General features: G+C 43.5%; 3 protein-coding genes across 3 annotated transcripts in view; all 3 read right to left on the reverse strand.

Moving 5' to 3' along the window:
- The window catches only part of LOC140586324 (protein NLRC3-like), a 62,578-nt gene that overhangs the window by 27,558 nt on the left and 16,214 nt on the right, over positions 1-18,806 (reverse strand). The window contains exon 6 of the mRNA XM_072708125.1: positions 5,707-5,880. Coding sequence (XP_072564226.1) covers positions 5,707-5,880 — 174 coding nt within the window. The remainder of the gene's footprint in view (positions 1-5,706; positions 5,881-18,806) is intronic.
- LOC140586319 (stonustoxin subunit beta-like) lies at positions 2,389-3,196 on the reverse strand. Its single transcript, XM_072708119.1, has 2 exons — positions 3,035-3,196; positions 2,389-2,924 (listed from the first exon to the last, which is right to left on the reverse strand). Exons 1-2 carry the CDS (start codon positions 3,054-3,056, stop codon positions 2,389-2,391), a joined length of 558 nt encoding a protein of 185 aa, XP_072564220.1. The 5' UTR covers positions 3,057-3,196.
- Positions 6,781-8,850, reverse strand: LOC140586331 (NLR family CARD domain-containing protein 3-like). Its single transcript, XM_072708142.1, has 2 exons — positions 8,641-8,850; positions 6,781-8,481 (listed from the first exon to the last, which is right to left on the reverse strand). The coding sequence occupies exons 1-2, from the start codon at positions 8,848-8,850 to the stop codon at positions 6,781-6,783; spliced, it is 1,911 nt and encodes a 636-aa protein (XP_072564243.1).

Below are 18,806 nucleotides of genomic sequence, written 5' to 3' on the forward strand. Positions count from 1 at the left end.
ATCACTGGGAGAGTTTTGACTCACTCCGGCAAGTGCTGTGTACAGAGGGTCTGACTGGGTGCTGCTACTGGGAGGTTGAGTGGAGCGGGCATTTGATTGGTGTAGCCGTCACATATAAAGGGATCAGCAGCATAGGATGGAGTAATGACAGTGGGCTTGGAAGCAATAACAGGTCCTGGTGTTTGTACTGTGATCCCTCTAGTTACACACTCTGGCACAATAATGATGACACTATTATATTTGCCCCCGCTCTTCTGAGATAGGAGTGAACCTGGATCACGGGACAGGAACGCTGTCCTTCTATGGCAGCTTGAGTAATATCATTCAGCCATGGCATCGATTTTGGCTTAGAAGGACAAACTTTAAGAGAGACAATGACAATCTAAAATATCCTGGCAAGTGCAGTACAAAAGTGAAGTTAGCTCCTCCATATCGGTACAGTGAATATTCTCTAAACACGGTCCAACAGCATCATTAAACGCAGTTACAAATTTTGTAGCAGTAGAAGGCTTCATCTGTCGGAAACATTGGGAGGCCGCACAAGTTAGGGGCATCACACGGAAGATAACTTTCCATCAGAATGGGGGAATGATCAGAGAAATCAGCCTCACAAACTGCCATATTATAAACAGACAGGCCATATGATGGTACAAGGTCTAAAGGATGGCCATGATCTTCAGTAGGACCTATTACAGACCTATTACAGGTCAGAAGATTCAGTAAGATTCAGGAAGTCTTTAACTAGCGGCTTAGGCGAGCAGCAAATATGTATGTTAAAATCACCCACAATCAAAACCCGGTCATATTTTGGCATTAAATAAGTCAAAAAGTTAGAAAAGTCACTAATAAAGTCCTTCTTATATATATTTTGGCGGCCGGTAAATCACAGCAATAAATACTAGATTTAGGCGGCCCAGTTCACACATAATCACCTCAAAATTGTAAAACTGCTGATAACTGTTTACAAATAGAAGTTCTCTTTAAAAACTATAGCTACTCCTCCTCCTTAACCAGTAGATCTCGACGAGCTAAAAGATCGCAGAAGGCACTTGATTGAAGTCTGAATGCGGCATAGATGATTGGGTACTCCTAGTAAAACAGTGGAAGGTCACCGTGTCTGCTGTTAATGTTTATAATCCGGCATTTTGTAGCAGAACGAATATCAAATAGAGCTTGGCGATCATATACCAGTAAGGAGCAAACATTTCCAGCAAAAAGCAACAAAAAACAAAAAAACACCAACAGGAGCTAATCATGGAAGACGGCCGGCCACACACACTGGCACCATCTTAGGAATGAGACGTCTTATCTTGTCTATAACTGGAGAAAATTTGCCATTCACTTCATGCTGAAGGAGTGGACTGAGTTGCTGAGTCAGTAGGTGAATGACAGATACTCATGTTCATCCACTCACTCACCAGTTCATTCAGAACGAGAATGAGACCCAAGGGAGTGACCAAGGCTGTCGGTGGTCCGTTCACTATACGCATATATAGTCCCACACTGTCAAAAAAGAGGGACAGTCCTGGTTCAGTTTTGTTCCCCAAGGTGCAAACTTAATGTTCCCTCCCTCAGACTCCATTTCTGTACCTTAAATTAGACTAAAGGGCACTTTTACCTACAGCTAGAATACAATTGACAGACCCTTGAGGGAACAGCCCGTACAGATTGGTACTTTTTTTTCTGACAGTGCAGGTGTAGTTTCCAGCCAGTCACATGCTGACTTACAGCAGGTCCTTACATGCCTCACTGGCTCTCACTGCTGTAGCAGTTCACAGGTTTAGTTAGGATTTTTTTATTGTTGCTTGTTGTATTTTGATAATTTAATCTAATGTATGTTACTGATGTGATTTATGACTTTTGTTTTTAACTTTGTTTTTGCTTTCGCTGTTCTCCCGTCTCCTTTTACATGGTAATTATATATGCTGATTTAATCTAATGCTGTTAGTTATGTTCAATTACAGTAAAGTGAATTTATTTAATTGTATTATACGATTTATGTTACCCAGTTACCTCACGCTTTGAGTGGAGCTGAACCAGGACATTAATAGGATACAATATGAAGCCTTTATTGTCAGTGTACAGGTAGCAAATACAATATACAGACATAAATATATAAAATGTACATATACAGGGGAGGGGAAAAGCCCCCCTATTCAACATGATTACATTTCATTACATTTTAATCAGTCAGAAAAATAGTCATTTTGCATGTTTGTTCAGTTTGCTGAACTCGTTCACTTATTTTGTCTGACATACGTCACACTTCAGACAGAGTAAAAAGGGTTATACTGGTTAAAAAGCAGAGATTTTACCTTTTTGCCACAGAGAAGCAGCGACATGTGACACTCTGATAAGGTAAAAATGATTCCTCCAGCACACAGTGAGCTATCCCATCATGCACAGGGACACAGGGGAGTTTGGATAATAAACCCTTAATCCTGGACAGAGGGGTTCAGTGAATGAGGAGGTGAAGCTGTACAGGAGGGTCAGTCCATCAGAGGAGACTCTGTAGAAGGACAGAGTACCAGCCGCCCAGTCCAGATACACTCCTACTCTGCGGGAGCCTGAGGGCTTTATGGGTATGTCAGTCTGTTTATTATTGTGCCGGACACAGTAACTGTCAGGAGAGCAGTGCAGCATCCATGACTTGTCATTGGCTCCAAGCTGACAGTCATCACTCCCTCCTTTCCTCCTGATTCCTTTATAAGTCACTCCTATCCGGGCTCCATCTCCACTCCACTCAGCCTCCCAGTAACAGCGACCAGTCAGACTCTCTCTGCACAGAACTTGGGGCCAGCGGTCAAATCTCTCTGGATGATCAGGATATGGCTGCTCTGCCCCCCATGTCACCTTCCTGATCCCCTCTGACAGAGACAGGAGGCTGTTTGCTGTGTTGGGGTCCAGCGTCAGCTGGCAGGAGTCTGTGGGCAAGAGGAAGAGCGATTAATCCCATCACGAAGCCCAGCATCTCCATCATTATCACTGTCACACCTCACACACTCACTAACACAGAACTCGCTCCAATACACACATTTTATTCCCAATATACTCATGTAGCCGCCCGAGTCTGCGGCGCTCCGGCTGCCCCCTGCGCTGTGAGACACGCCGCGCTGAGAGACTCGCTGGGGACCGAACTGCACTTTAGCCTGCGCTCTATTATTCTGTACGATACATAAAATATAAAAACGAAGCAGGAATTCAAGTATATGAAATACCTCAGTATTCATGTGAAATGTCGGACGCCCGCGCGACGCTGGCGGGAAGACGGGGCGAAATGTTGCTAAATTAATAGCCTTAATTACAGGTAAATAAAATTACAAACAGCATTAATCAAACGTGTTAAACCTGAAATTGTACCACAAAGAGTACCACTAGAAGTTAATTTGCTCAAAAGATCTGGATCCTGACCAAGAGACATTTTTATAAAACAAAACATCTCCGCGGGTCAGCGCTCCATGCTGCTCTGACTGTGACTGAAGTTTGTGTTAATGGCGTGTGAGCCGCGCGATCAATCACGTGATGAGTCAGATAAGGGGGGGGGGGGGTGTGCGTGCTGACGGTGTACAGGTACAGAGCACGAGGGAGGAAAAGGAGGAGAGAAAGAGAGAGTGTGGTGCGCGAATAATAGGCAAGATGAGTGATAGTTGGAAACGAAGCGGCATTTGGATGCATTTTAATAGCTATGGTAACTCAAAGGCACAATGCACAGTTTGCAAGATGAAGCTGTCATTTCGATCAGGATCCACAAACAACCTTCACAGACACTTAGGAACTGCGCATCCAACAGTTCAGAGGGAAGGAAAAAGACAGGCTAGCGTGCCTGCTACTGCCAGAAGCCGGATCAGCCCGTCTAAGCTGAGGCACTTAGCCTTTCTGCCCCAAAGGAAATGTTAAAATGTTACACTGTTAGAAAGGGGATGGAAAGTTGTTAAAGTGGATAGATACTAAAACTGTTGGATGCTGGTGTTTTGCACGTTATTTATTTATTATTTCTTTATTGTTATTTGTTATTTATGTTATTTGATTGTTAATGGCATCAAAGACAAAACAGATTTTCCACTTCTATGATGTTCAATACACGTGTAGTAGTGTTTGAGGTTTTTACATTTAATCTTTTTATACCAAACATAATGTAAAATTATGGTATTGAGAAAATCATAAGGTTTAGTACACATATCAATCATGCGTCATAACAGCGCTGAATCTGGCTGAGGCAGAAGTAATAAAATGAAGAGTCGTTTGGGAGCCGGAAGAGCCGGCGCTTCTTGGTGAGCTGAGCCAAATGATCCGACTCACTAAAAAGAGCCGAAATTCCCATCACTAGCGCAGATTGAGGAGACGTTCAGTGTCACAGCCAGTTTGGGGAGATTATGGGTGCTGTCTTAGGACAATACTAACAAATCTCAAAACAGTACTACTACAGAAGTTCCCAAACTCCCATTGTTATTTAAGAAAATAGTCATTTTTAAACCCAAAAAAGAAAAGTAGAAAAAAAAACAAACATCACAATAATTATGTGAATGCTATCATAAAGTAGTAAAAATGGTATTAAGCATAAAAACATGCAAACAAACTTACATTTATGGAACCCTGGTCTGGTCCTGCACTCTCCACCGTGGTCCACACTATATCAGAAGCAGAATGACATAGTACTGCTGTATCCATTTATTTAATTGTTGTACTTTGTCCACATACATGAGTCTATAGGAGAACCAGACTGTTACGACCCCCAGGGACAAGTTACTCCCTATAGGGGCGGATGTTTCTGTGGGGGGTGTGTCATTCTGTTCCTGGCCCTGCCCACTGTTGCATCACCTTCCCCTCTGCTTTGATTGGCCGGGTTTCCTCCTATGTCCCAGATTCACTTCCTTTATAAGGCCTGTCCAGGCCAAGAAGAAGGAGGCCTCTTGCTTTGTACTTTGTTTGTTATTTGCTGTATGATTGATGATTTATTGTGCTTGGCCCCTTTTGCTGTCTGACCATTGATTTCTGCCCTTTTCTTTGGATTTGGTTGCTGTGGATTCTGTTCTGTAAACATCTGTAAATTTCTGTACCTATCCGCACCCATTGAGGTTCTCCGTGGGTAGCTAGGGAAGTAGGGAGCACGACGCCATTTTGCTTTGATTAAGTTTTCTCACTGTTTTGGAATTAGTCAGGGAGATAGATTAGTTTTGTGTACCTTTGTTTTCTGTTGTTTGGGTTAGGTAAGTGGTATCTTGTTTAGGTTCCAGTTAGAGGTGTTTTGTTTGTTATTTTGGCCTTGTCGGCTCCTGAAGTGGTTCCCACCATTAATAAACCCACCACTAATACCAAAATAGTGGTCTCACTCCACCTTTTGTTGCGCCTGACCCTAGACCGGGACGTAACACAGACACACATTCTATACTCACTTCAGTTTCTCCAGTGTACAGCTGGGATCATCCAGTAGAGCAGAGAGCAGCTTCACTCCTGAGTCTCCTGGGTGATTGTAGCTCAGGTCCAGCTCGCTCAGGTGTGAGGGGTTTGACCTCAGAGCTGACGCCAGGGAAGAACAGCCTTCTTCTGTGACTCTACAGCCTGACACCCTGCAGAGAGACAGACAATATCTCTCCAATAAATAAAAACACCTCACCACTATGAGTATTACTTTTAACTAAATGTGACGACTTCAATAAAGAATTCAGTAATTACACATTACAGTGTGGAATACCCAGTAATACTGACCTCAGTATCTCCAGTGTACAGTGTGAATCCCCCAGTCCAGCAGAGAGCATCTTCACCCCTGAATCCTGCAGGTCATTGTCACTCAGGTCCAGCTCTGTCAGCTGAGAGGAGTTTGATCTGAGAGCTGAAGCCAACACTTCACAGCATGTCTCTGTGAGTCTACAGCTGTCCAGCCTGGAAAAGGAAACGTGTTAAGATATAAATACATACACCACACACAGGTATATCAAATAAAATATCAAAATAAACATTTTTAAGTACAATAAGACTTGCAGCATATAGATGAAATATCAGTTATTTTGTTGTTTCCTTGTCCTAGTCAGAAACGCAAATAGTTTTTACTTGACTCTCCCCAGCCGAGACGAACCTGCTTTTTAATGACCTTACAGGGTGAGTTACCCTGAGACTCTGTAATATATGCAAAAGTATTTTTATAAAGCTCTGAGCAGCACTGGGGTTCAGTGATCAGCACTACAGCCGACCCAGGGGATCTAGGGTTTTGGGTTCAGTTCCTGCCTCGGATGTGTGTAAGTGTACATGTTTATGTGGGATTTGAATGTCAAGAAGAGCTTAAGTTATTTTAATTATTATTTTTTATATGACTTTTGAATTGCTGACATCATGACTGAAATCCTTATTTTCTGTTTGCTGTATCTGAGAACCTGTTAAATTTCCAAAACACTAATCACACAATTACCAATCCTGTCAGATCGGGATGAAATAGTGAAACTTTATTCGTCCCCCTGGTAAAATAGTGCTGTCGCCTCTCTGATGTTGCTCTCTCTGACACACACATACAGGTCAGAGCTCAGGGTTGGCCAGCATCCAGCCCCCTGAAGTTGGGGGGTAAGGGCCTTGCTCAAGGGTCCAAAACCAGCATCACTCTGCCAGCCAGGTATTTAAACCAATGACCTTCTGACCACAGGCACAGAGTCCAAACCCACTGAACCACACGCCACAGCAAGAATGTTAAAAAATATACATATCCTGCAGTATCCAGAATGAAAAAAGATATAAAAGCAGTAGCATGAATAACATCTGTACTTCTTTAGCAACAGACGTATGTAAGATCACTTACAGAGCTGTCCTAGATTTCTTGATCACAGGCAGCAGCCTCTGAAGGCCCTCATCTGATCTGATGTATTTCTTCAGGTCAAACACATCCAGCTCCTTATCTGACATCAGTAACACAAAGGCCAGAGCTGACCACTGTGCAGGTGAGAGGTCTGCTGCTGAAAGGCTTCCTGAACTCAGGTATCTTTGTACTTCTTCTATTAGAGAATTGTCACCCAGTTCATTCAGACAGTGGAACAGGTTGATGGTCCTTTCTGCAGATAAATTCTCCTGTATTTTCTCCTTGATGTACTGGGCTGTTTCCTTAATGTTATGTGAGCTGGGTCTTGTCTCTCCCAGTAGTTTTTGTAACAGAGTTTTACTGGAGTCTGTTGAGAGGCCCAGGAGGAAGCGGAGGTAGAGGTCCAAGTGTCCATTCTTGCTCTTTAATGCCTGATCCACTGCAGTCTTCAGCAGGTCAGCTGATGAGTTTGACAGAAACACATATAAAGCAGCGAGATACTCCTGGATGCTCAGATGCACAAAGCAGTACACCTTCTCCTGATACAATCCATATTCCTCCTTAAAGACTTCTGTGCACACTCCAGAGTAAACTGAAGCTTCAGTGACATCAATGTTATTCCCTATCAGATCTTGCTCATAAAATATGAGATTGCCTTTATCAAGGTTGTCAAAAGCCAGTTTACCAAGTTTTAAAAGGAATTCCTTGCTGTAATCCTTAAGCTTGGTTTCATAGTTTTTCATATATTTGTCTTTTTTTAAACTTGCCTGAAAGTTCAGGAAGTGTGTGTACATTTCAGTCAGAGTCCTTGGAATTTCTCCCTTGTCAGTCTCACTAAAAAGCCTTTCAAGGACAGTGGCTGAAATCCAGCAGAACACAGGTATGTGACACATGATGAAGAGGCTCCTTGATGATTTCACATGTGTGATAATCCTGCTGGCCAGACCCTGATCACTAAATCTCTTCCTGAAATACTCCTCCTTCTGGGCATCACTGAACCCTCGTATCTCTGTCACCTGGTGGATACACTCAGGAGGTATCTGATTGGCTGCTGCTGGCCGGGAGGTTATCCAGAGGAGAGCGGATGGAAGCAGATTCCCCTTAATGAGGTTAGTCAACAGCACATCCAGTAATGTTTTCTTTGTTACATCAAACCAGCTCTCATTGTTCTGAAAATCTAGAGGAAGGCGACATTCATCCAGACCATCAAAGATCAACAAAACTTTGTACCTACACAGCTCAGTGGATTCAAGCGATTTCAGTTCTGGGACTAAGTGGTGAAGCAGACCAATCAGACTGTATTCATCCTTAATCAAATTCAGGTCCCGGAAAGGAAGAGCAAATATGAAGTGAATGTCCTGGTTTGCTTTTCCTTCTGCCCAGTCAAGAATAACTTTCTGCACAGAGACTGTTTTCCCGATACCTGCGACCCCTTTTGTGAGTACAGTTCTGATAGGTGTCACACGCCCATGTAAGGGTTTAAATATATCATTGCACTTGACTGTAGTATCTTCTGTTACACTTTTCTTGGATGCTGTTTCAATCTGTCTCACTTCATGTTCATCATTGACTCCTCCAGCTCCCCCTTCAGTTATGTAGAGTTCAGTGTAAATCTCTTTGAGAAGTGTTGGCTGTCCTTCCTTAGCTTTCCCTTCAAATACACACTCAAATTTCTTCTTCAGGTTACATTTGATTGTGCGCTGAAACTGCGACAAAAGATCCCCTGAAATAAAATGAGTACTTTTCAAAAAACATTTTTTACTCATTTAGGCCAAATTAAATCAAATTAAATAAATGATAAACTGAAATGTAATACACATTTTTTCATAAACTCTTTTTCTGCAGTAAATCAAACACACACTGAATGAGGTACAGCTCTTACTCTTCTCCAGCTTGTCAGCGAGATCATTTTGCTCCATGGTCCTCAGGATGTACAGTGTGATCTTCAGAGCTCCCTCTCTACCACAGGTCTTCTGCATCTGACCATCACTGTCCAGGTCATTGTCCTCCTCCAGCTGAGGCTCAGAGCATTCTGGGTCATTCCGATCCAGGTACCTTTTGAATTTCATCAGCTCATCCTTCAGAAACGTTTGAGCTTTTTCCTCCAGTAACTGAAATGAACAGTTACAGTTTAATTATTATCACTTCTGGCACCGAATCTTTTTATAACTTCATTTGTGAATTATGCTGCGTTACATTTCAACTTGTAACTTGGAAATTCGGAGTTCCTAGTGGGAAATATCAACTGAAGTCGGAATTTAATGTACTCTGAGCTAAATATAAGTGAATGAAGATGAAGGCCATTTAAACTGGGGCACATTAAATACAAGGAGTTATCTGGCTAAGCAAGAAACCCTGCTGTTTGAAACAGGTCCCTATTCAAGCGATTTCAGGTCCCTGGTTTTGCTAAACGGCTTTCCGACTTGCTGTACTGGAACGAGGTTAACTTGGGTGTGACGTCATTCCCAGCTCCGACTTCCGATCTCCGAGGTAAATGGAACGCAGCATTAGTTGTAAATATTTCTTTCACAGGACAAACTACTTATTGTATACATGTATCTGTAGAAGATATATGTCAATTTAGATAAAATGTAAGAAAATATACTTAATAAATGCAAACCTTGAAGATGGATGATAAGTCTGCTTTATGTGGATGTAAATTACATCTATTCACTCGGTCCCTGTGAATAAAACACAAATATCCAACCATTATATTTTTATTTAAATAGATGTAACTGCCATCCACATTCTGAGCTTATTTCATTAGGGCGGCTTCCTGACATCAGCTTGCTTATGACAGAATAAGAGAAGCAGTGACATGAGACAGCTTGAAAGAAGTCAGTCTTTACAGTAATCCTCATCCTTTTACCTCAGACGTGATTTATACAGAAGACAGACAAAACTAAACTTGTTTAAATTTTCAAAGACAATAGGATTTGCAAAAGTTTAAAAGAAATTGCGTTTTTTTTCTTGTAGCTTGTGTTTGCCTGTATGTCTTCTGACTGAGAGTCTGAGTGTTTAAAACAATGTTTAAATGTATATTTACCTTTGATCTGTAGGAAAAGGTCCCTCTCTGAAGTTGATTCCTTTGTCCATTGACCTGTCACTCTTCATGGAAACACAGCTGGGTACAGGTGAGCCTGCTCTCTCCGTCAGGACACTGTGGACAGTGAGAGGAAAGATCCTCATTATATAAATATAATTCATATGTGGACAGGGTCACATTAAATCTTCAGCTGTTTAACCTTCTGCTCTGTCTTCATGTACTTTGTTATGCCATGAAGCTCTTGATGCAAACATGCTTGTTTACATTTAGCTTTAATGTGAAATAAAGTATCTCACCTAAAATGAAGATCCCAGTATGAAAGGTTTAGTATCATTTTTACAGCCTCCGTTACTAGACTTGCGTGCTGTTGCTTGATATTATATAAATGTATCCTTAAATGGGGTTCCCCATAATATATTTCACCAAGTTGCGAATAAAAAAAATTGCCGACCAGCTACTGGACTGTTACTGAATACCGATAACATGTTCTGAACGGGGGGCGGGGGGTGTGGAGACCGAAAATATAAACTTTATTTGATCATATTCAGAAAATCACCTCGCGCCCCGAAGATGTGAAAAATTGAAGAATCAGCGCGAGGTGGCAGCAGAGGACGGCGTACAGGGAGTATAATTAAATGTAAATTCTTGAAGGAAATTAATTTCATAAATGTAATAACTGGTAAACATAAATCATCTACCCCACGGACCTGAATCAGTTAAGTCTCGAGGAAGTGAATTAAGTTAAGACTGATTACTCTCTCTTTCGAGAATGTTGGAACGTTTATTTTTTATGACCGTGTGTAAAGCCGTACAAACACACAGGATCTGTCTTACCTCTCAGTTCTCTTTGTTTTACACTCCACAGGGGGGCTCATTTCAGAAGCAGCTCCCTCCATTTTTGTGCCGATCTAGACCAGATGACTCCTGCTGGGGCCTCTAAAGAACACGAAGGGTAAATAGTGACAAACATGCATAATATCTACTAGCTACATAATGCAACAGGTGCGGCCGCTATATACTGTATAGGTGCGTGTGTATACACACACACACACACACACACACACACACACATATGTATAGGTTCTCCCAGGACTGGTTTGAGAAACAGTATATAGCATCCGCTGTTGACTAAAATCTTACCTTGCAATACAGAATCTTATCCGCGTTTCTTAACAAAATGGAGAGTCCAGCATTAAAATACTTTCACTTTCATTTACAAACTGGAAATGCTGCGTATCAAACGCGGGAGCGGTCTAAGCAGAAATGGACACGGACTCAGTGGCCCGGCGTAGGATTGTTGGGGATATTATCCATGCGACTTAATAACAAGTAACAATAAGAGAAAGGGGACAAGCTTCCGCCGCCACCTAATTATGTCATGATGCACATTTTGCGTTATACTTGTACATATAAAACGCGGTTCTGCAGTGACACTTAAATCAATAACACACACAAATCATTATCACACAATCTTACTCACGATTCACCTTTCACATTTGCTGCCGCCCTATGGCTACTTTACGGACATTCTAAAATGCTTAACGTGAAAATCTAAATGTGGTTTAATGTACCAAAACAGCGACCAATAATCACCAAATTTCTCACCGACATATCTGGTCATAAAGACTTTCATCTTTTCTTTGCAGCGACTTCAGATTAATATTTTATTGGTGCCACTAAAAATCTTCAATAAAAATCTTTGTTCTAGTAAAGTACTCAGATGTTCCTAGGAAATGGATTTTGGTGGAAGTAGAGTAAATTATTACAGTATGCAGGCTGAGAGTTCTTTAGAAATGTTGGCCCATATTGATATGATAGCATCTTGCAGTTGATGGAGATTTGTGGGATGCACATCCAGGGCACGAAGCTCCCGTTCCACCACATCCCAAAGATGCTCTATTGGGTTGAGATCTGGTGACTGTGGGGGCCATTTTAGTACAGTGAACTCATTGTCATGTTCAAGAAACAAATTTGAAATGATTCGAGCTTTGTGACATGGTGCATTATCCTGCTGGAAGTAGCCATCAGAGGATGGGTACATGGTGGTCATAAAGGGATGGACATGGTCATAAACAATGCTCAGGTAGGCCGTGGCATTTAAACGATGCCCAATTGGCACTAAGGGGCCTAAAGTGTGCCAAGAAAACATCCCCCACACCATTACACTACCACCACCAGCCTGCACAGTGGTAACAAGGCATGATGGATCCATGTTCTCATTCTGTTTACGCCAAATTCTGACTCTACCATTTGAATGTCTCAACAGAAATCGAGACTCATCAGACCAGGCAACATTTTTCCAGTCTTCAACTGTCCAAATTTGGTGAGCTCGTGCAAATTGTAGCCTCTTTTTCCTATTTGTAGTGGAGATGAGTGGTACCCGGTGGGGTCTTCTGCTGTTGTAGCCCATCCGCCTCAAGGTTGTGCGTGTTGTGGCTTCACAAATGTTTTGCTGCATACCTCGGTTGTAACGAGTGGTTATTTCAGTCAAAGTTGCTCTTCTATCAGCTTGAATCAGTCGGCCCATTCTCCTCTGACCTCTAGCATCAACAAGGCATTTTTGCCCACAGGACTGCCGCATACTGGATGTTTTTCCCTTTTCACACCATTCTTTGTAAACCCTAGAAATGGTTGTGCGTGAAAATCCCAGTAACTGAGCAGATTGTGAAATACTCAGACCGGCCCGTCTGGCACCAACAACCATGCCACGCTCAAAATTGCTTAAATCACCTTTCTTTCCCATTCTGACATTCAGTTTGGAGTTCAGGAAATTGTCTTGACCAGGACCACACTCCTAAATGCATTGAAGCAACTGCCATGTGATTGGTTGATTAGATAATTGCATTAATGAGAAATTGAACAGGTGTTCCTAATAATCCTTTAGGTGAGTGTATATACATTGTACATATATACAAGAATATTACAACAATTGTCATAGTTATATTCTTAACATTCACCCAACAGCAACTCTCAAGGTTCACCTCTTTTTTTAAAGGCTATATTAAATTTCTATTTTATTAGCAGACCACTATCACAGCCTATATAACATATATTGCAAATAAATACTTTTGTAAGTGCACAAAATCATATGATCATTTAATTTTTGCTTATACTGACTACCACAAATCTCAATGTGTTCAAGCTAAATCAGTAAATGTGGCATTTTGGCTGGGAATAAAAACTTTGCAACACAATATGAGTTGAGAAATCTTCAGGTCATTCAAGGTCCTTATTCAATATTCGATTCAATTCAATTTATTTGTATAGAATGTTCTCACAATATTACATCGTCTCAAAGCACTTTACAGCATCCCCACCCAAAGCCCCCAGTGAGCAGTCAGAGGTGACAGTGGCAAGGAAAAACTCCCTAGAAGGAAGAATCCTTGGGAGGAACCAGACTCAGAGGGGGAGCCCATCCTCCAGGGGGCAGCAGAGGAAGCCCTAATCCTAACCAGACTCAGAGGGGGAGCCCATCCTCCAGGGGGCAGCAGAGGAAGCCCTAACCCTAACTAGAATCAGAGGGGGAGCCCATCCTCCAGGGGGCAGCAGAGGAAGCCCTAACCCTAACCAGACTCAAAGGGGGAGCCCACCCTCCAGGGGGCAGCAGAGGAAGCCCTAACCCTAACCAGACTGAGAGGGGGAGCCCATCCTCCAGGGGGCAGCAGAGGAAGCCCTAATCCTAACCAGACTCAGAGGGGGAGCCCATCCTCCAGGGGCTGGCAGGGAAACTCAAAGTCCCAATTCACATTTTCACAGTCTTTACATTTGAGATACAAAGCAGGGGGCAGGAAGGTGATGACAGACAAAAGGTGATGCTGCTTCAGATGGCAGGACGAACAGTGATATGCAGGGCATACAGGGAAGGCATCACAGGCAGAAGGGCATACAGGGAAGGCATCACAGACAGAAGGGCATACAGGGAAGGCATCACAGGCAGAAGGGCGTACAGGGAAGGCATCACAGGCAGAAGGGCGTACAGGGAAGGCATCACAGGCAGAAGGGCATACAGGGAAGGCATCACAGACAGAAGGGCATACAGGGAAGGCATCACAGGCAGAAGGGCGTACAGGGAAGGCATCACAGGCAGAAGGGCGTACAGGGAAGGCATCACAGGCAGAAGGGCATACAGGGAAGGCATCACAGACAGAAGGGCATACAGGGAAGGCATCACAGGCAGAAGGGCGTACAGGGAAGGCATCACAGGCAGAAGGGCGTACAGGGAAGGCATCACAGGCAGAAGGGCGTACAGGGAAGGCATCACAGGCAGAAGGGCATACAGGGAAGGCATCACAGGCAGAAGGGCGTACAGGGAAGGCATCACAGGCAGAAGGGCGTACAGGGAAGGCATCACAGGCAGAAGGGCATACAGGGAAGGCATCACAGGCAGAAGGGCATACAGGGAAGGCATCACAGACAGAAGGGCATACAGGGAAGGCATCACAGGCAGAAGGGCGTACAGGGAAGGCATCACAGGCAGAAGGGCGTACAGGGAAGGCATCACAGGCAGAAGGGCGTACAGGGAAGGCATCACAGGCAGAAGGGCGTACAGGGAAGGCGTCACAGACAGAAGGGCATAAAGGGAAGGCATCACAGGCAGAAGGGCGTACAGGGAAGGCGTCACAGACAGAAGGGCATAAAGGGAAGGCATCACAGGCAGAAGGGCGTACAGGGAAGGCGTCACAGACAGAAGGGCATAAAGGGAAGGCATCACAGGCAGAAGGGCGTACAGGGAAGGCATCACAGGCAGAAGGGCGTCGCAGATAGTGGAGTCGTCGCAGGCAGTGGGGTAGGCAGGATATCTTGAAAATTTCATTGACGCAGTGACTGACTACTCGGGAAACAGTATGCTACATAAAGTGCAATTACGTAAAAAAACAAATCCCGGCCCAAATAAGTGAAATATGTACAGGTACAGAAACACAGTGAAATACGCAGCATTCACTGGAATACCTACAGTGCAGTGAAGTCCAGCACTCATATGGAGGGCAGCAGCACACACTACAGCTCCTCCAGGACATGCTGTGGTATTTCTTTGCATGTTACTGAAGATTTAATGTCCAGATGATTTAATGTCCAAATGCGTACCGTGACCCAAAAGCTTCATCGCTGTAGGACAAATTCCATACAAACTGCACCTCCTGTCTCGACTTATTATTATTGGTGGCAACAAGTAAATGAGAAACAGCGCCTCCAGGTGATGGGAGAGTGTACTGCTTGCAGGTGCACACAGGTGGTGCCTTCCTGAAAACATGTGCACTGTCAGACAGCACTGTGACTTGGTAGGTGGCGCTGTAGCCACACCTGGAGGCTTGTGGGTCTGGTTCCCACTCCTGGTTCTGCATGTACAGCTTGCATGTTCTCCCCGTGTTCCTGTGAGTTTCCTCAGGTTTCCTTCCACAGTCCAAGATCATGCAGTTTGGTGAATTAGTATCTAAATTGTCCTCAGCATGTGAGTGAGTGTTTGCCCAGTGATGGACTGGCATCCCATCCAGGGTGTCCCCTGCCCTGTGCCCAGTGATGGACTGGCATCCCATCCAGGGTGTCCCCTGCCCTGTGCCCAGTGATGGACTGGCATCCCATCCAGGGTGTCCCTGCCCTGTGCCCTGTGCTTCCTATACTGTGCTGTCCCATAACTGTATACTTCATAAGGGGATTATTGAAATCTGTTGGATATTTTATCCAGTATTTTATCATTATTTTTCTGGGCTTAACTGAAGCTGGTCTTGCTACTTTAGGTGTGTAGTTCATATTTTAACTTAGTAGTATCTAAAAAAAATGTACATAGTTACATCCTGGGAAGCTTTCTGGTGGCAAATTAATAGTCATTCTGAACCTGGTCACCTGACTCTCCTTCCTAAGACACGAAGGTGGAGTTTGATCTAACTGCTCTTCTCAGTCTGGCCTCTGTCTAAAACCACACCTACTGCAGCCTGAGAAGCAGGAAGCTCCTCCCACTCTCACACACAGAAAACTGAGAGAAAACTAAACTGAATCATATCAGTGTTCGTGGTAAAATGGCAGAAGCCAGTATCACAGGGAATCAGAACCAGTTAAGCTGTCCAATCTGTCTGGATCTACTGAAGGATCCGGTGACTATTCCCTGTGGACACAGTTACTGTATGAGCTGCATTAAGAGCTGCTGGGATCAGGAGGATCATGCTGGAGTTTACAGCTGCCCCCAGTGCAGAGAGACCTTCACACCCAGGCCTGTTCTGGGCAGAAACACCATACTGGCTGAAGTGGTGGAGAAACTGAAGAAGACTGGACTACAAGCAGCTACTCCTGCTGACCATTATGCTGGACCTGGAGATGTGGAGTGTGATTTCTGTACTGGGAGAAAATGCAGAGCAGTCAAGTTCTGCCTGGTGTGTCTGGCCTCTTACTGTGAAACTCACCTCCAGCCTCACTATGAGTCTCCAGCTTTTCAGAAGCACAAGCTGGCTGATCCTACTGGACATCTGCCCGACAAGGTCTGTTCCATCCATGACAAACCCCTGGAGAGCTACTGCCGTACCGACAAGCAGTGTATCTCTTATTCCTGTAAGACGTTTGAACACAGAGACCATGATACAATCGCAGCTGCTGCAGAAATGGCGGAGATACAGGTCAGGCCAGAAACTCTCTAATATAAATTATGAATTTTATTAAGTTATAACTATTTTGTTTTAACTGGTGAGCATTTCTGCTTTAAAGATGCAGAGATCAAGTCTGGTTTGGTAAAGAAATGTGTTACTGAATATATCCTATAACTGATTAAAGAGAAATTTTAGCACCTTAACTTATATCAGAGTCTGCGTTCTAACTGGGGCCAACCTGGGTCATGATGTTACTATAAGTTCACATTTTCTACTGAAAACTCCATCAAACAGTGAATCCTGTGGCTACAGTTGAATGCATGCAGCAAGCAAACAGGGTGAAGAGGATCACTTATTATCTGGCTGAATGGCTGAGATGTGTGAGCTAAGAGGTTTTAAATATGATGTGATTGTTAGCGTCAAACATGGTGCTTCCAGCATCTCAGAAATCGGCACCATCCTGGGATTTTCACACACTGCAGTGTGTAGAGTTTACTGAGGATGGTGCAGTAAACATAAAACAGCCAGACTGTGGCAGGTCTGTGAGAGAAGACACCTTGTTAATGAGAGAGGGCAGAGGAGAATCTCCTAACCATTTATCCCGGTCAGGGTCATGGGGACCTGGAGCCTTTCCCAGGCAGCATAGGGCACAAGGCTGGGCTCCATCCTGCAGTGGATGATTAAAGAATATGATCACCTTCAATAAAAAAACTCATTTCATCATCTTTTTGCTACATGTAGAAAGATATGGGTGAAACCCAGATGGAATTTCAGCAGAGAATTGAAGTGAAAGAGAAGGAGCTGCAGGAGCTGAGAGAGGCTGTGGCCTCAATCACAGTGAGTATGAACCTGAAGAGAAGATAACAGCTGGCTTGTAAGAAGCATTTCAGGTGTGAATTGAGGTTCTTCCACAGATGGGTGACTTGAGTGGTTTGTGGTAAATTAAATTCACTGTGAGTTATAATGAGTCAGGGATTTCCCACAGGGGAGGGACAAAGGCACTGAACAGGGGGGTTAATCTAAATGAAAGGTCTTTCTCAAATGGCCTTTAAATAATATTCTTTCTAACAAATGACAAAGTTTCATACTCCAGTGTAACAGATATCAACCCCAAAAAGTCACCTATTAAACTGAGACCCAATGGTGACAACCAACCTGCACCATACAGCCATCAGTCTCTGCCAAATCCCTGCAGCTGACAGTGTATGAGCATAATGGGTGATCATGTACGAAATGATTTACACAGGTCTGCTTCTTTGTTTTATTCAGTAACAACTTTCACAAAAATCAGAAGAAATAGGCCTATTTTTTAAACTGCAAATTGTGCAATTGTTGCCAAATTAAATACAATAAAGAAATCAGTCATTAAAATATCATTGTATACCCCAACTAACCATTTGTAGTCAGAAAGTACATGTCAGTCTCCAGTACAAAATATACGATGGAGCACAGATAAAACTTTTAAGCGTAATTAACCAAATGTCAAGGTCAGCACCTGTTTTGTCCCAGTCTTGTGTCTTCTCTCCGTTTGGCCAGCAGGTGTCACTGGCCATCCTGTCTTCCCCCGTTGTCCTAGTCTGTAGTGTTTCCCCTGTTCCCAGTTGACCCCATGGCTCAATGAGTTGAGCATGTTAACCCCTCTGTTGTGTGTTAGAATCCCACCTCCTCTGTTTTTGTATTTTGTTTCATTTGTATGAGTTTTTTAGTTCCTGCGTCTTGTGATTTGTATTTGGTTTCATGCTTGGTGCCCCTGCTTGTGTTTTTACCTGTCTGTTATTCCTCTAGTGTAGATTCTGTTTCCTTGTTTCTGTCAGTGTCTTAGTTTTCCCCTCCCACTCCCTGAGTTAATTATTAGTTCCACCTGTTGCCTGTTCTTCTGCCTGCCCTTGTGTGTTTCCTGATTGCTCGTTATCCTGCACCCTCCCTGAGTGCTTCATTGTATTTTGTTGGATGTCAGTGATGTTTGATGTAGCCGCTATTGATGTATGTTACTGAGGTTTGAATGTTGTGTGATTTATTGCCTGCCTGCCTGCTCTTTGTTTCTCTGCCCCATTTGTAGTTAGTCTTTGTTTATCCCCTGTTTAGTTTTGACCCTGCGCGGTCCATTTATTTTGTAGTGTTTTTTGTGTGTTCAGTGTTGTTTAATAAACCCCCGTGTTCCTGTGAGTCGCTAGGGGGTCGTCCATATTCCCTTCCTGCCTGCACCATGCCTCGCCCTCGCTCCAATTCCGCCCGGTGCTGTGACACCAAAATTTTGAAAGAATGCAAGTCTGAAGACATCTAGTTTGTATAAATCTGATTGTGTTCAGCATTAGCCTTACATACATTGCACTCTGCAGTTTGCATTTTTCTTCCTTCAGCATAAAGTACAGCCCCTACGCATCCGCGAGGCTTAGGGGCAGAA

This window comes from Paramormyrops kingsleyae, unplaced genomic scaffold, assembly GCF_048594095.1.
Source record: "Paramormyrops kingsleyae isolate MSU_618 unplaced genomic scaffold, PKINGS_0.4 ups39, whole genome shotgun sequence".
Lineage (NCBI taxonomy): Eukaryota > Metazoa > Chordata > Actinopteri > Osteoglossiformes > Mormyridae > Paramormyrops > Paramormyrops kingsleyae.

Bases quoted from the DNA above. Each gene is read 5' to 3' on its own strand.
- LOC140586331 (XM_072708142.1), bottom strand. From the start codon at position 8,850: ATGAAATTCAAAAGGTACCTGGATCGGAATGACCCAGAATGCTCTGAG. The intron at 8,482-8,640 runs GTGTGTTTGATT...TCGCAGTTTCAG, and splicing joins AGAGCTGTACCTCATTCAGT to CGCACAATCAAATGTAACCT.
- LOC140586319 (XM_072708119.1), bottom strand. From the start codon at position 3,056: ATGAGTATATTGGGAATAAAAT. The intron at 2,925-3,034 runs GTGTGTATTGGA...TCTTGCCCACAG, and splicing joins GAGTATATTGGGAATAAAAT to ACTCCTGCCAGCTGACGCTG.